The 18,131-nt window shown below is 43.6% G+C and overlaps 2 protein-coding genes across 9 annotated transcripts in view; one reads left to right on the top strand and one right to left on the bottom strand.

Moving 5' to 3' along the window:
• The window catches only part of LOC127535524 (zinc finger protein 883-like), a 131,975-nt gene that overhangs the window by 54,638 nt on the left and 59,206 nt on the right, over positions 1 to 18,131 (bottom strand). For 2 of the 7 annotated variants that reach the window (XM_051953789.1, XM_051953788.1), the window contains exon 2: positions 2,711 to 4,866. In XM_051953789.1, the coding sequence (XP_051809749.1) occupies positions 3,065 to 4,866 (1,802 nt within the window). In that variant the 3' untranslated portion in view covers positions 2,711 to 3,064. Of the gene's footprint in view, positions 1 to 1,336; positions 4,867 to 18,131 lie in introns of those variants that run through there. The other 5 variants (XM_051953791.1, XM_051953792.1, XM_051953793.1 and 2 more) reach the window with 4 other exon arrangements.
• The window catches only part of LOC127535546 (zinc finger BED domain-containing protein 4-like), a 122,267-nt gene that overhangs the window by 46,828 nt on the left and 57,308 nt on the right, over positions 1 to 18,131 (top strand). The gene's annotated exons all lie outside the window — the stretch shown is intronic.

Below are 18,131 nucleotides of genomic sequence, written 5' to 3' on the forward strand. Positions count from 1 at the left end.
CGAGAGACAGACGTGACTCAAATATACACAAAATAGAATTTATTAAAAATGTATTCTTTTTGTTAAAATGACAATGTCTCAATATAAAAATCTTAGTGGCGATGCCACGAGACAGCTCAATAATAAGTGGTCAAATAGAGATAATCTGTTAGGACCTCCAGGGTGCAGCCACCGAACATCTATATACGGAACTCAGGGCTTACCAAACCGGAATGACTGACTGACGAGGGAGGGAGAGGGTCCGGATGCAACACCACACGTGCAAACAAAAAAAAAGAAACCCACTAATGAACACCCAGTGCTCTACTGTACAGGGAGTGAGGGGACCACCACCTCAGGGGGAATCAGCTAGCCACTCGTCATACAGCCCAACAGCTCCTGTCCACAGAAAAAGAAATACGGTTAGCCACAGGAACAGAGATCTCTAGAACTACCCTGACACTACACTATACTGACCCTGGAGGTCACCACCAAAGCTAATAATTTACAAACAATAATGGGTGTGCCAGGCGATGGGCATACACACACTAAGATTGTCTTTAAAACCATAGAATAAGACCAATGCAGCAATTCCTGATAAGCAGAGAACTTGACAGCATATGAAGACAGAACAGCAGCGGCTTGCTTCAGATGTAGAGCCGCTCATCAATAAAACCGCAGCTCCTCAAGCATCAGCGGAAACAGCCGCACGATCACTGCCAACAGCAGTCATTTCACGTGCAGCCCAGCAAACACATTCAAAATGACAGGATTGAGCCAGCCTACCTCCAAAATCAAAAGCGATGCATAGGTTATGCCCAGCTCCGAGGCCACACACATACCCGGCTCCCAGCCTTCAGCCAAGGTACCAGCCGAATTCTGCTAAAAGCAGAGAGCAGGTCAAACACCGCACAAACGTCACTTGGAGACGCAGTGACCGCGTCGGAACATACCTAACAGGTAGGTAGAAAAATACTCCGCAAATACTTTGCCACGGCAAACCACGCGGCTGAGTGAACACCCCAGCTCCAGGTAGAGGACGCATGTGGAAAACACGCAGCCCTCTCTCAAATATACTGCAGTGTAGCACCGCCCAGTAAGCCAGGTGCATCAGGATAATGATTCCCAGCTGCACACACCTGATCTAATACACCTGTGGAGACGAACTGGGCTGTCCTGCCACATATGGATCAATTTACATGTTAGCTTCTACTTTGTATCGTCTGTCTTATCATGCATGTATCAAATTGTGTTTTATGTTCCCTGTTCCCCTCCCCCTCTTTACCCCTCTCTCCCTCTTCTGTCCCTCTCAACCCACCCACTCAATCAATCAATCAATCAATCAATCAATCAATCAATCAATCAATCAGACCTTTATTGTCGTTGTACACTTTCATATACAATGAAATTTCATTTGAGCTGTCCTGTCAATGGCAGCTCGGGCTGCAGCACCGTTGGGAGCACGCCTGTCTTGAGGAAAAAGAAAGAAAAACAAACATCTTTATCGGGGTATGGGATAATAGCAGAGTGTAAAATGAAGAGTTTAGAAGAGCTATCTCTTGGCCATGAAAAACTTCCAGAGGAGTTTGTTTTATTCCAGGGGCGCCGAAATGTTGTCAGTATCATTTTTTGTTTAGTCGGGGGAAGGAGCAATTTGACCTTCCTCCTGGTTGCTCAACTTGTTCGATCTCAGCTGTGGCAATTCTCACCCTGATGGCATCACTCTCCGACTCAAATCAACAGTCACACTTACGTTTGAGTTCGTCATTCCGGTCACCAGCAGCCTTAATCCGATCAATTGCAAGGATCAGCAGAGTTTGGACGTCGTTTCTCTCTGCGGTCCTCCTAATTTTCCAGAAGCTCAGGTCCACAATCAAGCCAATTATCAGCAGACCTGTCATCATAAATCCGAATATGTAGATGTCCTCCACGGATAGGGGTGCCAGGCACATGATCCCCTTCCCCTTTCCCCAGGTGATCACATAACCAGAGGCAAAACTCCCATCCGGGCAGGTAGGCTCCCCTAAGCCTGTGTTCTTTGTCAATCTTGTCAAACGCGTTGAGAGACCAGCTAATCAATTCCATGATCGGTGTTTTGAAGGTCCAGTGCCAATAGATCACTCCAAATCAGACAAGACAAGACAAAAATGCAGCAAGCAGAAACATGAGGGTATGGGGAGAACAGAGATAGAGACGGAGAGAGGAAAAATGCGACCGCCTCCTTCGAGAAGCTAGGGCAGAAGCAGCAGATGGTTCCCCCACATAAAGAGCCGGGTTCTGCTCAAGGTTTTTTTTCCCTGTTAAAAGGGTGTTTTTTGCCACTGTTGCCTTTGGGCTGCCCTGGGGATCAGGGATATGGGTTCTGTAAAGCATCTTGAGACAATTTCACTGTAATTGGTGCTATATAAACAAAATTGAATTGAATTGAATTAAATTGGTTATGTCTTTGATATCTGACTCAGAGATATTCTTGCTGGGGATCTTCAATGTTACATTCATTACTAAACAACTTGTAAATGTACGTCTGTTTAAATACATTCAAAACATTTCATGAAGCAGTCATGGAGCTGTACATGTTTTATTACAACTTTATTTCATGTCCAGATCTCCTCTGCTGCAGTGACACACTCTGTTGTGTCCTACTGTCACAATGTCTCTGTATCTCGTTTCCTCCTTTTACTTGAAAGACGGCAGAACTCAAGCTGAGTGGATTCCAGCAGTATGTTCACACCTGAACAGCCATGTTCTCTCAGCAGGATGTGAAAATGTTCCAAACAGCTACACAATATTTCCAATCACTGCTCTGCTGATGAAGGATGTCGTGATAGCAGAAATGAAGCAGTCTGTACCAATACCATATCCATCCAGACATTCAGTTTGGTTCTTCTGCCTGCTCCACCACCACCACAGTCCAGACTCCATCTGGTCTGATCATCAAGGATTGCTTACATACTTCCTCACAATTGTTGTTGAAGCACAGACTAAAGGTGCTTTAAATGTAAAACATCTACTTTTAACCTGTACCATTTCTTCCATGTTGCTTCAACCTTTGTTCTGACATTATGCTTCCACAGATGTTTCAGGATCACAACTTCTCAGCTGTGTGGATTCTCATGTGGGCTTTTAATCGATAACTACGGTTGAAGCTTTTTCCACAGGTTCCACAAGAATATGGCTTCTCACCTGTGTGACATCTCATGTGGACAGTCACAGAGCGCTGGTGACTGAAGCTTTTTCCACAGGTTCCACAAGAATATGGCTTTTCCATTTTGTGAACTGCCATGTGCTTATTATGTGCTGATGAACGAGAAAATCTTTTTCCACAAGTGTTACAAACATACGGTTTCTCACCTGTGTGACATCTCATGTGGCCAGTCAAATGGGACCGTCGTCTAAAGCTTTTTCCACAGGTTCCACAAGCATATGGCTTCTCACCTGTGTGACATTTCATGTGGTCAGTCAAAGAGCCCCGGTGACTAAAGCTTTTTCCACAGGTTCCACAAGAATATGGCTTCTCACCTGTGTGACATCTCATGTGGACAGTCACAGAGCGCTGGTGTCTGAAGCTTTTTCCACAGGTTCCACAAGAATATGGCTTTTCCATTTTGTGAACTGCCATGTGCTTATTATGTGCTGATGAATGAGAAAATCTTTTTCCACAAGTGTTACAAACATACGGTTTCTCACCTGTGTGACATCTCATGTGGCCAGTCAAATGGGACCGTCGACTAAAGCTTTTTCCACAGGTTCCACAAGCATATGGCTTCTCACCTGTGTGACATTTCATGTGGGCAGTCAAAGAGGTCCGGTGACGAAAGCTTTTTCCACAGGTTCCACAAGAATATGGCTTTCCCATTTTGTGAACTGCCATGTGCTTATGATGTGCTGATGAACCAGAAAATCTTTTTCCACAGGTGTTACAAACATACGGCTTCTCACCTGTGTGACATCTCATGTGGGCAGTCAAATAGGACCGTTGACTGAAGCTTTTCCCACAGGTTTCACAAGAATATGGCTTCTCACCTGTGTGACATGTCATGTGGGCAGTCAAATGGGTCCGTTGACTGAAGCTTTTCCCACAGGTTTCACAAGAATACGGCTTCTCACCTGTGTGACGTCTCATGTGGGCAGTCAAATAGGACCGTTGACTGAAGCTTTTCCCACAGGTTTCACAAGAATACGGCTTCTCACCTGTGTGGGTTCTGTGATGTTTGATTAATTTTGATTTATACCTAAAAGCTTTTCCACAGACCTCGCATGTTGCAGATTTTCTTGCCTTGTCATTATCACACTGTCTTTCTGACAATAGAGCATTGTCTACATCATTAGTGTGACTGCTGTTACTCTGATGTCTTGGTTTCTGCTTGATACATCGAGTTGATGCTGAGTCTACATCCTTGCATCCTTCCTGATCCGGGCTCTCAGGTACACAAGAGATGTGAAACAGGAGCTGATCACTGTTTGGTTTTGGTTCACTGTGGTCACTTTCCTCATCAGCAGGAGTCACCTCAAAGGTATCAGTCTCCTGTTTCAATCCAATTAACTCTTCCTCCTGAATGGAGTAGAGTTCATCCTGTTCCACTTTAATTTGTGGTAACCCTGGGTTTAATTGGTCCAGACTGGTGCACAATTCTTCCTGTTCCATTTTAATTTGAGAAATCTCTGGGTTTGATTGGTCCAGACTGGTGCACAATTCTTCCTGTTCCATTTTAATTTGAGAAATCTCTTTGTTTGATTGGTCCCAACTGGTGCAGAGTTCCTCCGGCTGATCTTTAATCCGTAGAGGCTCTGGGTCCTCATGGTCCACCATGGAGTTTCTCTCCTGGTCATGGCGCTGATGGTCAACAACAGTCTTCTCATTTTCACAGACATACGACTGTGGGAGCTCTGGAGGGACAAAGAGACAAAAGATAATGGTTACTACTGTGATGATGAGAGAACAAACATCTGTCACTTTGTCCAGGACTGGCTGTCTCCAACAAAATCAGCTCAAGAGTCGAATGTTTGATGCAAAAAGAATATGATGGTATATAATAGAAGTCTCGGAGCCATGACACAGCAGCAGGAATGATAGAAGCATCTCCAAATGACTGAACATTTCTATGAACACGTTGTTCCACAGTGGATACAGGATCACAAAGATTCTAATGGTAAACACCACTGGGTACTTTTCTACACACCACACAGACAGGTTTGATGGGGATCCAGTAAAATCTGTCTGAATAAAGCTGCTGTCCTCTTCAGCCTTCAAACCTGTCAGGACATTTGGATTTTAATGTTATTCTTATTTTACTGCTGGTTACTGTACTGTTGATTTGACTCATCAGTGAAACCCAACATGTTAATTGTGGAATGCAGTTGAACACATTACTTCTACACTCTCTAACTCTGTACGTGCACTTTCTTTAGATCATGAATGATCTCTATACATGGAATTATGTCTCAGGACTGAAATGATGGAATGACCGATTCCTCTGTCAGAGTTTTATTATTAAACTGTTTGATAACACAATGCAGTTGCTGTCAGTGTGGAGTAGTTCAGATAAACACTTCCAGCACCTCTGAACAGGAAACTTTGGTTCTTGCTTCCAGGGTTAATCAACAAAAAGATCACAATTTTAAAACTCCACAAACCTCAACTAACAGACACCATTAGGGCTGCACGATATATAAAAAATATCGTTTTTGCAATGATGGTAAATGCGATATCCATATCGCAAAGTTGCGCGATAATTTTATGATTATTTAGATGTATAAATCATGCTTTTTGCATGCATAGAAGTTTACTTGTGACCAATTGAGCGAGACCTTAAACCCCCCTCCCCCCACCCCGAAAGCACTTTTGCTACCAGCGCCACAACACAACATGGCAGGACACAAGAAAGACGACTGAAACGAACAACTTGTGCCTAAAAAACAGCACGCCTCCAAAATTTGGGAGTACTACGGTTTTAGGACACAGGACGAGTCACAGATGCAAGAACTTTGCAAGTCATGCCGAAAAATTGTGGCTGCGTCGCGAGGAAACACTACAAATCTGCACAGCCACCTCGAACACAAGCACAAGGAACTGTATGCCGTTATCTTACAATCGAAAACACCATGAGCTACTCCCATGAAGGCAGACAAAGGGAAGGCAAGCACACAGACAACAATTGGTGAAAGTTTTTCTTCTGCTACACTATATGAAAAAACTTCCAAGCACCACCAGGGTTTAACTGCGGCCATTACACGTTATATCGTGAAATGCACACTCTCCATTAATGTCTACAATTCTACAATTTCATTTAGCAGACGCTTTTGTCCAAAGCGACGTACAACACAAGCAAGAATTCAGACATAAGGAAAAACCCATAGTAAGTGCAAAAAGTGCTTCAAGTGCGATTGGTCAAAGGTGTTGCCATCAAGTTGCAGAAGAAATTTCAAACCCCCCCCCCCTTTTATTTTCCAACTTTGTCAGCGCTAAATAAGTGCTGGGTTTTGGACCACCTGACTTATTCTACCCCTAAGGTGGAGTCAGATTAAGTGCCTAGGTGTTCTCTGAACAACTGAGTCTTCAATTGTCTCTTAAAAGTAGAAAGGGATTCAGCAGAATGCACAGAGTTTGGTAGTTTGTTCCACCATTTGGGAACAACAGAGGAGAAGAGTCTGGCTCGAGATTTCGAGCCATGCTGGGCTGGAAGCACCAGGCGTCTCTCACATGCAGAGCGAAGTGGGCGTGAAGGGGAGTAGACCTGGATCAGGGAATCCGGGTTGGCTGGGGCCGTTCTTGTAAATGTTTTGTAAGCCAGGAGGAGAGTTTTGAATTTGATTCTGGCTGCAACTGGAAGCTAGTGAAGGGAGATTAACAGGGGAGAAAAAAAAAACAGCATGACTTGGCAAGAGCAGGAATTGAACCGCCGACCCTTGGATGACCCGCTCTACCACCTGGGCCACAGACACCCCCTCCTATAGGGTGTGCAAAGAAGGTTTTTTGGATATGCTGAAAGAATTTGACTGCAGATGCAAAGTGCCATCACAGAACCATTTACCAAGTCGCCATTCCACAGATGTACGAGGTATGCTTGGGGTCTGTAAAAGCGGAGCTTAATAATGTGGATTTCTTTGCAAGCACCACAGATTTATGGTCCAGTCGTACTACTGAGCCCTACATCAGTTTTACTGTTCACTTTCTCACAAATGACTTTGAACTGAAAACACGCTGCTTGGAAGTCTCCTACTTTCCGGACCCCCACACCGGTGAAAATATAGCGACTGCCCTGTGGGATGTGTTGACGAACTGGGGGTTGCAAGAAGAGAAACAAGTGGCTATCACATCGGACAACGGCACTAATATCTAATATCGCAATATATATCGATATCGCAGTTCTTGACACCCATATCGCAGATCGCACATATTTTCAATATCGTGTAGCCCTAGACACCATATTATGAGCCCATCCTCTCTTGCTCACAATGTGTCTCAGTTCATCGTTAACTATTCTCCTGAACACTTCATGATGTTCTACATGTGTAGCGGAGTTAATGATTCCACTTGTCATCTCATATTACAGATTTGGTTCCCACGGTGACCACCGGATATGGCGTGGACGCACAACGTACGGGCCCCTGCAGACTTGGGGTGTGTTCCATAGTGTTCCCCCACATTACGGTCTCAGTCTGCTGTGTCCGGTTGCCGTGGTAAGATGACCAATTTAAGCTCCGCTAGCAAAATGCTAATTAAGTTTAACCTCTGTGCTGAATAAATTTTTTGTGTTTCTAGCATTATCTGGAGGTTACCACGTGCACGACTGTGAGAGTAATATCACTGTGTTTTACCAGCTCCTTCAAATAAATGGCGGATTTGATGCCAAAAGGGAAGATGCTCCGTGTTTGATTACCTACACAATGCAAGAGAGAGTACATAACCACTACAATGGTGCCGTGACCCCGTCTACTACCTGGGATTCCATCGTTTCATCATGGGAGTGTTGCAATTCTCTGTCTATCAAAGCCAGCGGCCCGACACAGTCTGAGTTGCCTCCGTGGATTGCAGTCGGCAAGAGGACATCTCTGGTGTTTTATTTCTGGCGGAAAATTTTACAAAATAAAATATAGTTAAAAAAAGAAAGAATGAACATCTTTAACGGTGGAAAATTTAGGTAAATGACGTTTATTGAGCGACTGTGAGTTTACAGGGTAAGAATATGTAGAGGTAACTGTACATTTGGTACAGTCTATATTTTACTAGAAATTACGTTCTGTCTTATGACATTTTGTTCTTTTATTGTTTTGAGTTTTGTGTTTCTTAGTAACAATGGATGAGTTCAACTTGAGTAGTTTTGACAGGGGTCGGAAATTGTGGGTCGTCTGCCGAATCATATGTGTCTCTCTGCTGGCAGTACAGTCATTGTGGAGCCAAGTGAGTCTCGAACAGTGTCTAGGACAGTTATGGTGGGATGGACAGTAACACCATTGTGGGGCGATGGTTGGGTCCCAGTGAGAGTCATTAACCCCTCCCATAAACCAGAGACTCTTAGATACAACTGCAAGATCACTGACGTGTCTCCCTGTGTCACCCTAGAAGACTTTGACATCGATTATCTGTATGAAAATGACAAAACTGACAATGTGAAATGCAATGTGACATAAGACTGCTGATCAGAGTGACACCGCTAGCGAGAAAAGTTTGACTGTTGACTCTGAATGCCATCTACACAGACCTACCAGTTCAGCCCTGTGTGACTTCGGACTGCAGGACATTGACTCGAGTGAGCTTTCTCCATTCTGGAAAACAAAATTAGTTGATTTGGTGGCCAAGAACGAATCCATCTTCTTCCGCCATAGTCTTGACTGTGGAAAGGCCAAACACTTTGTTCACCGGATCCGGCTGAGTGACAGCAGACCACTCAGGGTGCCCTATCAATGGCTGTCCCCTCCCCACTACGAGAAGTTATGTCTAGCTCTGAATGAAATGGAGGAGCGGGACATCATAAGGAAGTCTTCAGTGCGTCACCACTCGTACTGGTTTGGAAGAAAAATGGAGATCTGCGTCTTTGCACTAATTTTCATTGGCTGAATGCATGCACAATTAAGGATGTGCATCCCTACCTCACCAGGCCAATGCGTTTGCTGCTCTCGGAGGAAATGCATTCTTTTTGACCATGGACTTGACCTCCGGTTACTACAATGTCGAGGTCCATGAAGAAGACAAAAAGTTCACTGCATTCACCTCTCCTTTCGGGCTGTATGAATACAACAGGCTTCCACAGGGTCTCTGAAACAGTCCAGCTACATTCATGCGGATGATGATGGGCATCTTTGGAGATCAGAACTTCCTTAGCCTCCTTTGTTACCTTGATGACATTCTTGTCTTTGCTCCAAATGAACAGGTGGCTTTGCAAAGGCTGGAGATTGTGTTTGAGAGGCTAAAAGTGCACAACCTCAAGCTTGCTCCCAAAAAGTGCCACTTCACGCGATCATCTGTGAAGTTCTTGGGGCACATTGTAACCAAGGATGGCATCTCCACTGACCCAGAGAAAGTGAGAGCTACAGTGGACATCAGTGAGAATAACTTGATGGTCGATAACACCAGCGTTCCCTCTCCCTCCATGATAAGATCGTTTCTTGTAGGGATGCACCGATGCCGATATTGGTATCGGGTATCGATCCGATACCAGGCATGAGTACTCATACTTGTACTCATAAAATGGCCAACGATACCACGACACCGATACACTTGACTGCAACGCGGGCAGCGACAAGTCACGTCAGCAGTGTGGAACTATTTTCAGGTGAATGAGAGCGACAAAAACAAAGCAGAATGCAAATTATGTCCAGCAAAAGTGTCCAGAGGAGGAACAAAATCTACCACTTACAACACAAGCAACTTGATTAAACATTTGAAATCCAAGCACGAGGCAGAATATAAGGAGTTCATTTGCGACACCAACAAGAGACAACCAACTTTGCAGCAGATGCTGGCTAAGCAGGAGAAAATGTTCAGAGACAACCCACGTGCGGTCAAAATCACAGATGCCCTTGCCGAGTATACTTCCCTGGATGACCAGCCACTGTCCGTGGTCAAAAATTTGGGATTCCGGCGTCTTCTCTGCATACTGGAGCTGAGGTATGAGATTCCTAGCCATACCCATATCACAGATACAGTGCTACCGAAGCTGCACAACTTCGTGAAAAAACACATCCACAACCTACTGCATGATGTTAAAACTTTAAGCTTCACCACGGACATTTGGAGCAGCAGCGTCAGCTCAGTGTCTCTCATCAGCCTGACTGCACAGTCGATTGATGATTATTTTAAGCTGCAGAAGGCCATACTGCATGCAAAACAATTCAGAGGTTCGCACACTGGCCAAGCCATTGCAGATGAGTTTGATGTTATGCTTCAGACGTGGGCCATTAATAAAAGTGCAGTTCATGTTGTGCTACGAGATAACGCGAAGAACATGGTGAAAGCCATGCGTCATGTGGAGCTTCTGATCCTCCCATGTGTCGCACACACATTGCAGTTGGCTGTAAACGAGGGGCTGCTGGCTCAGAGAAATGTAGCCGATGCAGTGGCAGTGGGACGAAAAATTGTTGGACATTTTAAGCACTCCGCTTTAGCCTACTCCCAACTGGAGGACATACAAGTGTAACTCAACCAGCTCGTTAAAAGACTCCAACAGGATGTTCCGACTCGCTGGAACAGCACTTATTACATGTTTCAGTCTCTCATTGGGAATGACAACTTCATTGTCACTGCTCCCCAGTGGTCACTTTTTGAGAAAATTTTGTCTGTGCTTGCTCCGTTTGAGGAACTAACCCGAAAAATGAGCTCACGTGATGCACTTGCATCTGATGTTATTCCTGCTGTGATCGTGCTTATGAGACTTCTGACCAATGAAACGGACGAGGACCATGGCATTAAAACCATGAAGGAGACTTTGGCTGCAGCCGTCAAGAGGCACCTCGGTGACGGGGAAACAAACCCAATGTACTGCATCGGGACTCTTCTCAATCTGAGGTAAAGTGTGTGTCTGTCTGCCTGCATGTCTTTGTGTGTCCCTTTTAACCAGATAAAATATTACTGCTTTTTTAGGTACAAAGATCGCTTTTTCTCAAACAGTGACACTGCTACAGAGGCCAAGGAGATGCTGATGCTGCGCAGGATGTCCACAGGAGAGGCAGACAAGCAGGAGGATCTTGGAGATCCACCTGTCAGAAAGCTTCGTAAGGTGCAAGCCAGCAGCAGTCTGGACAGTTTGATGAGATAGCAGGTGAGCGGGAATCAACATCACCGGGCCTTTCACCAGTGGAAGCTGCCATTCAGTTAGAGACATATCTTGGAGAGACCTGGGGCCTCATTTATAAAACATTGCGTAGGATCCATACTAAAGTTTGCGTACGCCGAAAATACGAAAAGGGCGTATGCCCCTCGCCCCTGATTTACAAAACTTTGCGTAAGCACAGCTGCATGCAATTTCTTGATAAATCACACACCAGCTGGAAGATTGCACAGGTGGATCCACCTCACATTCCGCCCACAACACACCCACATTTTACCATGAATGGTCAATGCAAAGTAACTCATGAATGTATCTGTATATAAATAAGCTGCTGATCCACGGCATTTCACGCAGCGCCCCCTGCAGTCTTTTCACTGCTGTGCGTCAGGATGAATGAATCACGTGTTGATCCAGGCCACCCTGCCACTAAATTTGCTATGATCATGTCTGATGTACAAATAATTTGTAAACTGATTGAATGTACATTTTTTCGGTTCACATAGAGAAATTCATCTTCACTCGGGAGTTGTGGTGTGAAGCATGTGTGCCTGTACAGGGCTGATTAATGGTTGGACGCTCATCCCATTCGGCCGCATATGGATAAATAAACAAAATTCTTTACTTTTTTTTTTTTTTGCCGTTTTACTGTGATAGTTGCAGTGAAGAGTGACAGGAAATGGGGAGAAGAGTAGGAAGACATGCATAAAAGTGCCGCGGGCAGGAACCGAACCTGGGCCACTGCGTCGGAGACCACACCTACAAATGGATGAGCCATACAGGCGCCGGGTGATCAGTAAACAAAATTATTTCATAAAGATCACCGCACCGGCCCCAGATACCGGCCCTTCGGTCAAACGACCGAATGAAATAACGTTCAATCCGCTCCTGTTGATATATGAACATAGTTCTGCAAATACAGTCGTCGGCCGAATGGCGCACTATATGAACATCTACAACAATGAGGGTTTATGATTATCCGGCTCTACAAGTCTAATATGTGATAACAATAAAGGTTTGAGATCAATCTGGTTTCAATTCACCACTTCACCCTCCGGCACTGCCGTTCCTCTGTCTCCAAAATGTGCTTAAGCAAGCATCAAAGTTGGCGCACCGGTGCGCACATTCTCACGCCAAGTTTTTTTTAGAAATCACAACGAACACAGCGTACGCCACTTTCTACGCAAAGTTTGTGATTTACGCCCTGTTTTGTGCGTAAAGAAGCATCAAGAATCAAGGTTGGCGCACCGTGCGCACATTCTCACACCAAGTTTTTTTTAGAAATCACAACGAACACAGCGTACGCCACTTTCTACGCAAAGTTTGTGATTTACGCTCTGTTTTGTGCGTAAAGAAGCATCAACAATCAAGGTTGGTGCGCACATTCTCACGCCAAGTTTGTTTTTATAAATCACAACCTTTGCGTAGAAAGTGGCGTACGCCACTTTCTAGCCCTGTTTTGTGCGTACGCAAGCTTTATAAATGAGGCCCCAGAACTGCTCGAGAGGAAAACCCTCTACAATACTGGGGGGCTCACAGAGTGCGATTTCCAATTCTGGCTCAAATGTCAAAGAGATACCCGTCAGCCCCATGCAGCAGTGTGGACAGTGAACGTCTGTTCAGCTCAGTGCCCCACATTGTTGATGAAAAACGCAACAGACTCACAGCTGAAAATGCAGAGAAGCTTCTTTTGATCAAAAAGAACCTGCCCCTCACTTACACAAAGTAAGTTTAATCATCACAGACAGATGCTGTGATGACATGTTGATCGCTTGAGATACTCAGCCAGTTTTATGTTGGTTCTTGAATGAATATTTTGAGTAAATGTTGAAGTTAAATATGTGGCAAAGCTGTTAAAACCACAGAAGCAGAAAGTCACAATTTTACACTCAGGTCTTTTGGTGATGTGTGACAGTGGAATGTTTAAAACACTTTTGTTAAATGCCAGCACTCAGTATGTGACAATGTTTTACTGGAATCTTACAATATGTGTGGCAGTGTAATGTTTATAAAAGCACTAATGTTGAATGTCAGTATATGACAATTTTGTTAAATTTTGTTTGTACTGCAGTGAAACTTGTGACAGTCACCCATGTACAAGAAAATCAAATAACAGACGATATCTGTGGAAAAATTAAAAAAATAATCAAAATAACTATGTGTAATGGCGTAAGTACTCGGTATCGTGAGTACTCAAATCCAAGTACCCGTACACTACTCGTTTTGGAAAACAGTGGTATCGGTGCATCCCTAGTTTCTTGGTGTGGTTGGATTTTACCAGCAATTCTTTGAGGAATACTCATACATTAGTAGGCCCCTGTTTGCCCTGACGTCTGCCGTGAAGAGACCATGACACGCTAAAGGAAAAAGATGTTCATCTGTGACCAGAAAGTGCACTTCTGCTGACTGGACAACTGAATGTAGTGAAGCTTTTGTAAAGTTGAAACGGACTCTGTTGGATAACGCCACTCTAGATCACCCTGACTTCAGCAAGCCATTTTTGCTGTCCGTTGATGCCTCCTCCTTTGGCCTTGGTGCTGTGTTGTCTCAGCTAGCAGAGGTTGATGATGTTGCTCAACCTATAGCGTTTGCCAGCAAGTCTCTTAAATTTGCACAGTCTCGCCATCCAGCCCACAGACTGGAGTTTTAGGTGCTTAAATGGGCTGTTTGTGATAAATGCAGTCACTGGTTGAGAGCTCACTCTTTCATTGTGTGGACTGACAACAATCCACTGACCTACATCATCAGTAAGCCCAAACTCGATGCCTGTGAACAAAGATAGGTTGCGAAGCTTGCCCCTTTTGACTTTGACATAAAGTACATTCCAGGCCCTAAGGATGTAGTCGCGGATGCTCTCAGTCATGAGCCTTTTGCGCATCCAAGCATGCTCCATCATCTCACAAATGTCCCTTATGGTGCGCTCATGGAGGCAGCGAATGCTCTGAACTCTGTGTGCAGGATGTTTTTCACCATTCCTGTGATCCTCTAGCAATGCTACAGACGCATCATCAAGCAACTGTGGCGTCCAAAAATGTTGGGTCACAGGCTGTGGATTCGTGCATCTTGCAGCAGATGGTGTCTGCAGTTGTGGTTCGGTCTTTGGACCAAGAGCACCTGCTACCCCAAGTCTTCCTCCTGTCTCAGCTTGTTAAACCCATTCAACCTTCTGAGCTGTCTGAGGTTCGTCCCCTGCCGAGGGATAAATTGATGGCAATGCAGCGTGTTGATCTGTGTTTGAGCCATGTGCTTCAGTTTGTGGAGCGTCGGAGGCGCCCGTCTAGACGTGAACGTACACATGAACCAGCTGATGCTTTGCGCATCGTAAGGCATTGGGAAAAGCTCACAGTCAGATCAGGTGTGCTACCAAGGATGCCGTTACAGGGAGAAAGACGTACCGGTATGTTGTGCCCTTTGCACTGAAAGAGAGCGTTCTGAAGGGGGTACATGATGAGGCGGGGCATCAAGGCCAGAGACGGACGCTGTACTGGAGTAGGTGCTTTACCTAGTGCACTTTACTCAGGATTCAGCAAAATCTCACTGTCGAGACTGCAGCTAGTTCAGAACGCTGCTGCTCACCTTTTAACGGATCACAAAAATTCAATCGTGTAACTCCCATCCTCCAATCCCTCTACTGGCTCCCCATGCACCTCCATATTGATTTTAAAATTCTTTAAACTCCTAGGCTGTCTGTTGACTTGATGTTTGGGTCAGTTCTTCGAGATGACCGCATGGTGGACTATGACGCCTATGTGCAGTGCCTTAGGCGCGGTTTGGCCCAGGCTCTGAAAGTTGCTCAGATCTCTGCCACAAAACAGCAGCAGAAGCAAGCTGACCTTTACAACAGGAAGGTTAAGGTCCATGTGGATGTTGGAGACATTTCTGTGCTGTATGTGTTGTGTTGTTTCTGTGCTGTATGTGTTGTGTTGTTTCTGTATGTGTTGTGTTGTTTCTGTGCTGTATATGTTGTGTTGTTTCTGTATGTGTTGTGTTGTTTCTGTGCTGTATATGTTGTGTTGTTTCTGTGCTGTATGTGTTGTGTTGTTTCTGTGCTGTATGCGTTGTGTTGTTTCTGTGCTGTATATGTTGTGTTGTTTCTGTATATGTTGTGTTGTTTCTGTGCTGTATATGTTGTGTTGTTTCTGTATGTGTTGTGTTGTTTCTGTATGTGTTGTGTTGTTTCTGTGCTGTATATGTTGTGTTGTTTCTGTATGTGTTGTGTTGTTTCTGTGCTGTATATGTTGTGTTGTTTCTGTGCTGTATGTGTTGTGTTGTTTCTGTGCTGTATATGTTGTGTTGTTTCTGTACATGTTGTGTTGTTTCTGTGCTGTATATGTTGTGTTGTTTCTGTACATGTTGTGTCGTTTCTGTGCTGTATATGTTGTGTTGTTTCTGTACATGTGTTGTTTCTGTGCTGTATGTGTTGTGTTGTTTCTGTATGTGTTGTGTTGTTTCTGTATGTGTTGTGTTGTTTCTGTGCTGTATGTGTTGTGTTGTTTCTGTGCTGTATGTGTTGTGTTGTTTCTGTGGTGTATGTGTTGTGTTGTTTCTGTATGTGTTGTGTTGTTTCTGTGCTGTATATGTTGTGTTGTTTCTGTGCTGTATATGTTGTGTTGTTTCTGTGGTGTATGTGTTGTGTTGTTTCTGTGCTGTATATGTTGTGTTGTTTCTGTATATGTTGTGTTGTTTCTGTGCTGTATGTGTTGTGCTGTTTCTGTGCTGTATATGTTGTGTTGTTTCTGTATGTGTTGTGTTGTTTCTGTGCTGTATATGTTGTGTTGTTTCTGTATATGTTGTGTTGTTTCTGTGGTGTATATGTTGTGTTGTTTCTGTGCTGTATGTGTTGTGTTGTTTCTGTGCTGTATATGTTGTGTTGTTTCTGTGCTGTATATGTTGTGTTGTTTCTGTGCTGTATATGTTGTGTTGTTTCTGTGCTGTATGTGTTGTGTTGTTTCTGTGCTGTATATGTTGTGTTGTTTCTGTGTGTGTTGTGTTGTTTCTGTGCTGTATGTGTTGTGTTGTTTCTGTACATGTTGTGTTGTTTCTGTATATGTTGTGTTGTTTCTGTGCTGTATATGTTGTGTTGTTTCTGTATATGTTGTGTTGTTTCTGTATGTGTTGTGTTGTTTCTGTATGTGTTGTGTTGTTTCTGTGCTGTATATGTTGTGTTGTTTCTGTATGTGTTGTGTTGTTTCTGTGCTGTATATGTTGTGTTGTTTCTGTGCTGTATGTGTTGTTTCTGTATGTGTTGTGTTGTTTCTGTATGTGTTGTGTTGTTTCTGTGCTGTATATGTTGTGTTGTTTCTGTACATGTTGTGTTGTTTCTGTGCTGTATATGTTGTGTTGTTTCTGTACATGTTGTGTTGTTTCTGTGCTGTATATGTTGTGTTGTTTCTGTACATGTGTTGTTTCTGTGCTGTATGTGTTGTGTTGTTTCTGTATGTGTTGTGTTGTTTCTGTATGTGTTGTGTTGTTTCTGTGCTGTATATGTTGTGTTGTTTCTGTACATGTTGTGTTGTTTCTGTGCTGTATATGTTGTGTTGTTTCTGTATGTGTTGTGTTGTTTCTGTGCTGTATGTGTTGTGTTGTTTCTGTGCTGTATGTGTTGTGTTGTTTCTGTGGTGTATATGTTGTGTTGTTTCTGTATGTGTTGTGTTGTTTCTGTGCTGTATGTGTTGTGTTGTTTCTGTGCTGTATGTGTTGTGTTGTTTCTGTGCTGTATATGTTGTGTTGTTTCTGTGCTGTATATGTTGTGTTGTTTCTGTGCTGTATATGTTGTGTTGTTTCTGTGCTGTATATGTTGTGTTGTTTCTGTATGTGTTGTGTTGTTTCTGTGCTGTATGTGTTGTGTTGTTTCTGTGCTGTATGTGTTGTGTTGTTTCTGTGCTGTATGTGTTGTGTTGTTTCTGTATGTGTTGTGTTGTTTCTGTGCTGTATATGTTGTGTTGTTTCTGTGCTGTATGTGTTGTGTTGTTTCTGTGCTGTATGTGTTGTGTTGTTTCTGTGCTGTATGTGTTGTGTTGTTTCTGTGCTGTATGTGTTGTGTTGTTTCTGTATATGTTGTGTTGTTTCTGTGCTGTATATGTTGTGTTGTTTCTGTGCTGTATGTGTTGTGTTGTTTCTGTGCTGTATATGTTGTGTTGTTTCTGTGCTGTATATGTTGTGTTGTTTCTGTGCTGTATATGTTGTGTTGTTTCTGTATATGTTGTGTTGTTTCTGTATGTGTTGTGTTGTTTCTGTGCTGTATGTGTTGTGTTGTTTCTGTGCTGTATGTGTAGTGTTGTTTCTGTGGTGTATATGTTGTGTTGTTTCTGTGCTGTATGTGTTGTGTTGTTTCTGTGCTGTATGTGTTGTGTTGTTTCTGTGCTGTATATGTTGTGTTGTTTCTGTGGTGTATGTGTTGTGTTGTTTCTGTGCTGTATATGTTGTGTTGTTTCTGTATGTGTTGTGTTGTTTCTGTATGTGTTGTGTTGTTTCTGTATGTGTTGTGTTGTTTCTGTGCTGTATATGTTGTGTTGTTTCTGTATGTGTTGTGTTGTTTCTGTGCTGTATATGTTGTGTTGTTTCTGTATGTGTTGTGTTGTTTCTGTGCTGTATATGTTGTGTTGTTTCTGTATGTGTTGTGTTGTTTCTGTGCTGTATATGTTGTGTTGTTTCTGTATGTGTTGTGTTGTTTCTGTGCTGTATATGTTGTGTTGTTTCTGTGCTGTATGTGTTGTGTTGTTTCTGTGCTGTATATGTTGTGTTGTTTCTGTGCTGTATGTGTTGTGTTGTTTCTGTGCTGTATATGTTGTGTTGTTTCTGTGGTGTATGTGTTGTGTTGTTTCTGTGCTGTATGTGTTGTGTTGTTTCTGTATGTGTTGTGTTGTTTCTGTGCTGTATATGTTGTGT

The sequence above is a fragment of the Acanthochromis polyacanthus genome, chromosome 9 (genome assembly GCF_021347895.1).
Source record: "Acanthochromis polyacanthus isolate Apoly-LR-REF ecotype Palm Island chromosome 9, KAUST_Apoly_ChrSc, whole genome shotgun sequence".
In the NCBI taxonomy this organism is placed as follows: domain Eukaryota; kingdom Metazoa; phylum Chordata; class Actinopteri; family Pomacentridae; genus Acanthochromis; species Acanthochromis polyacanthus.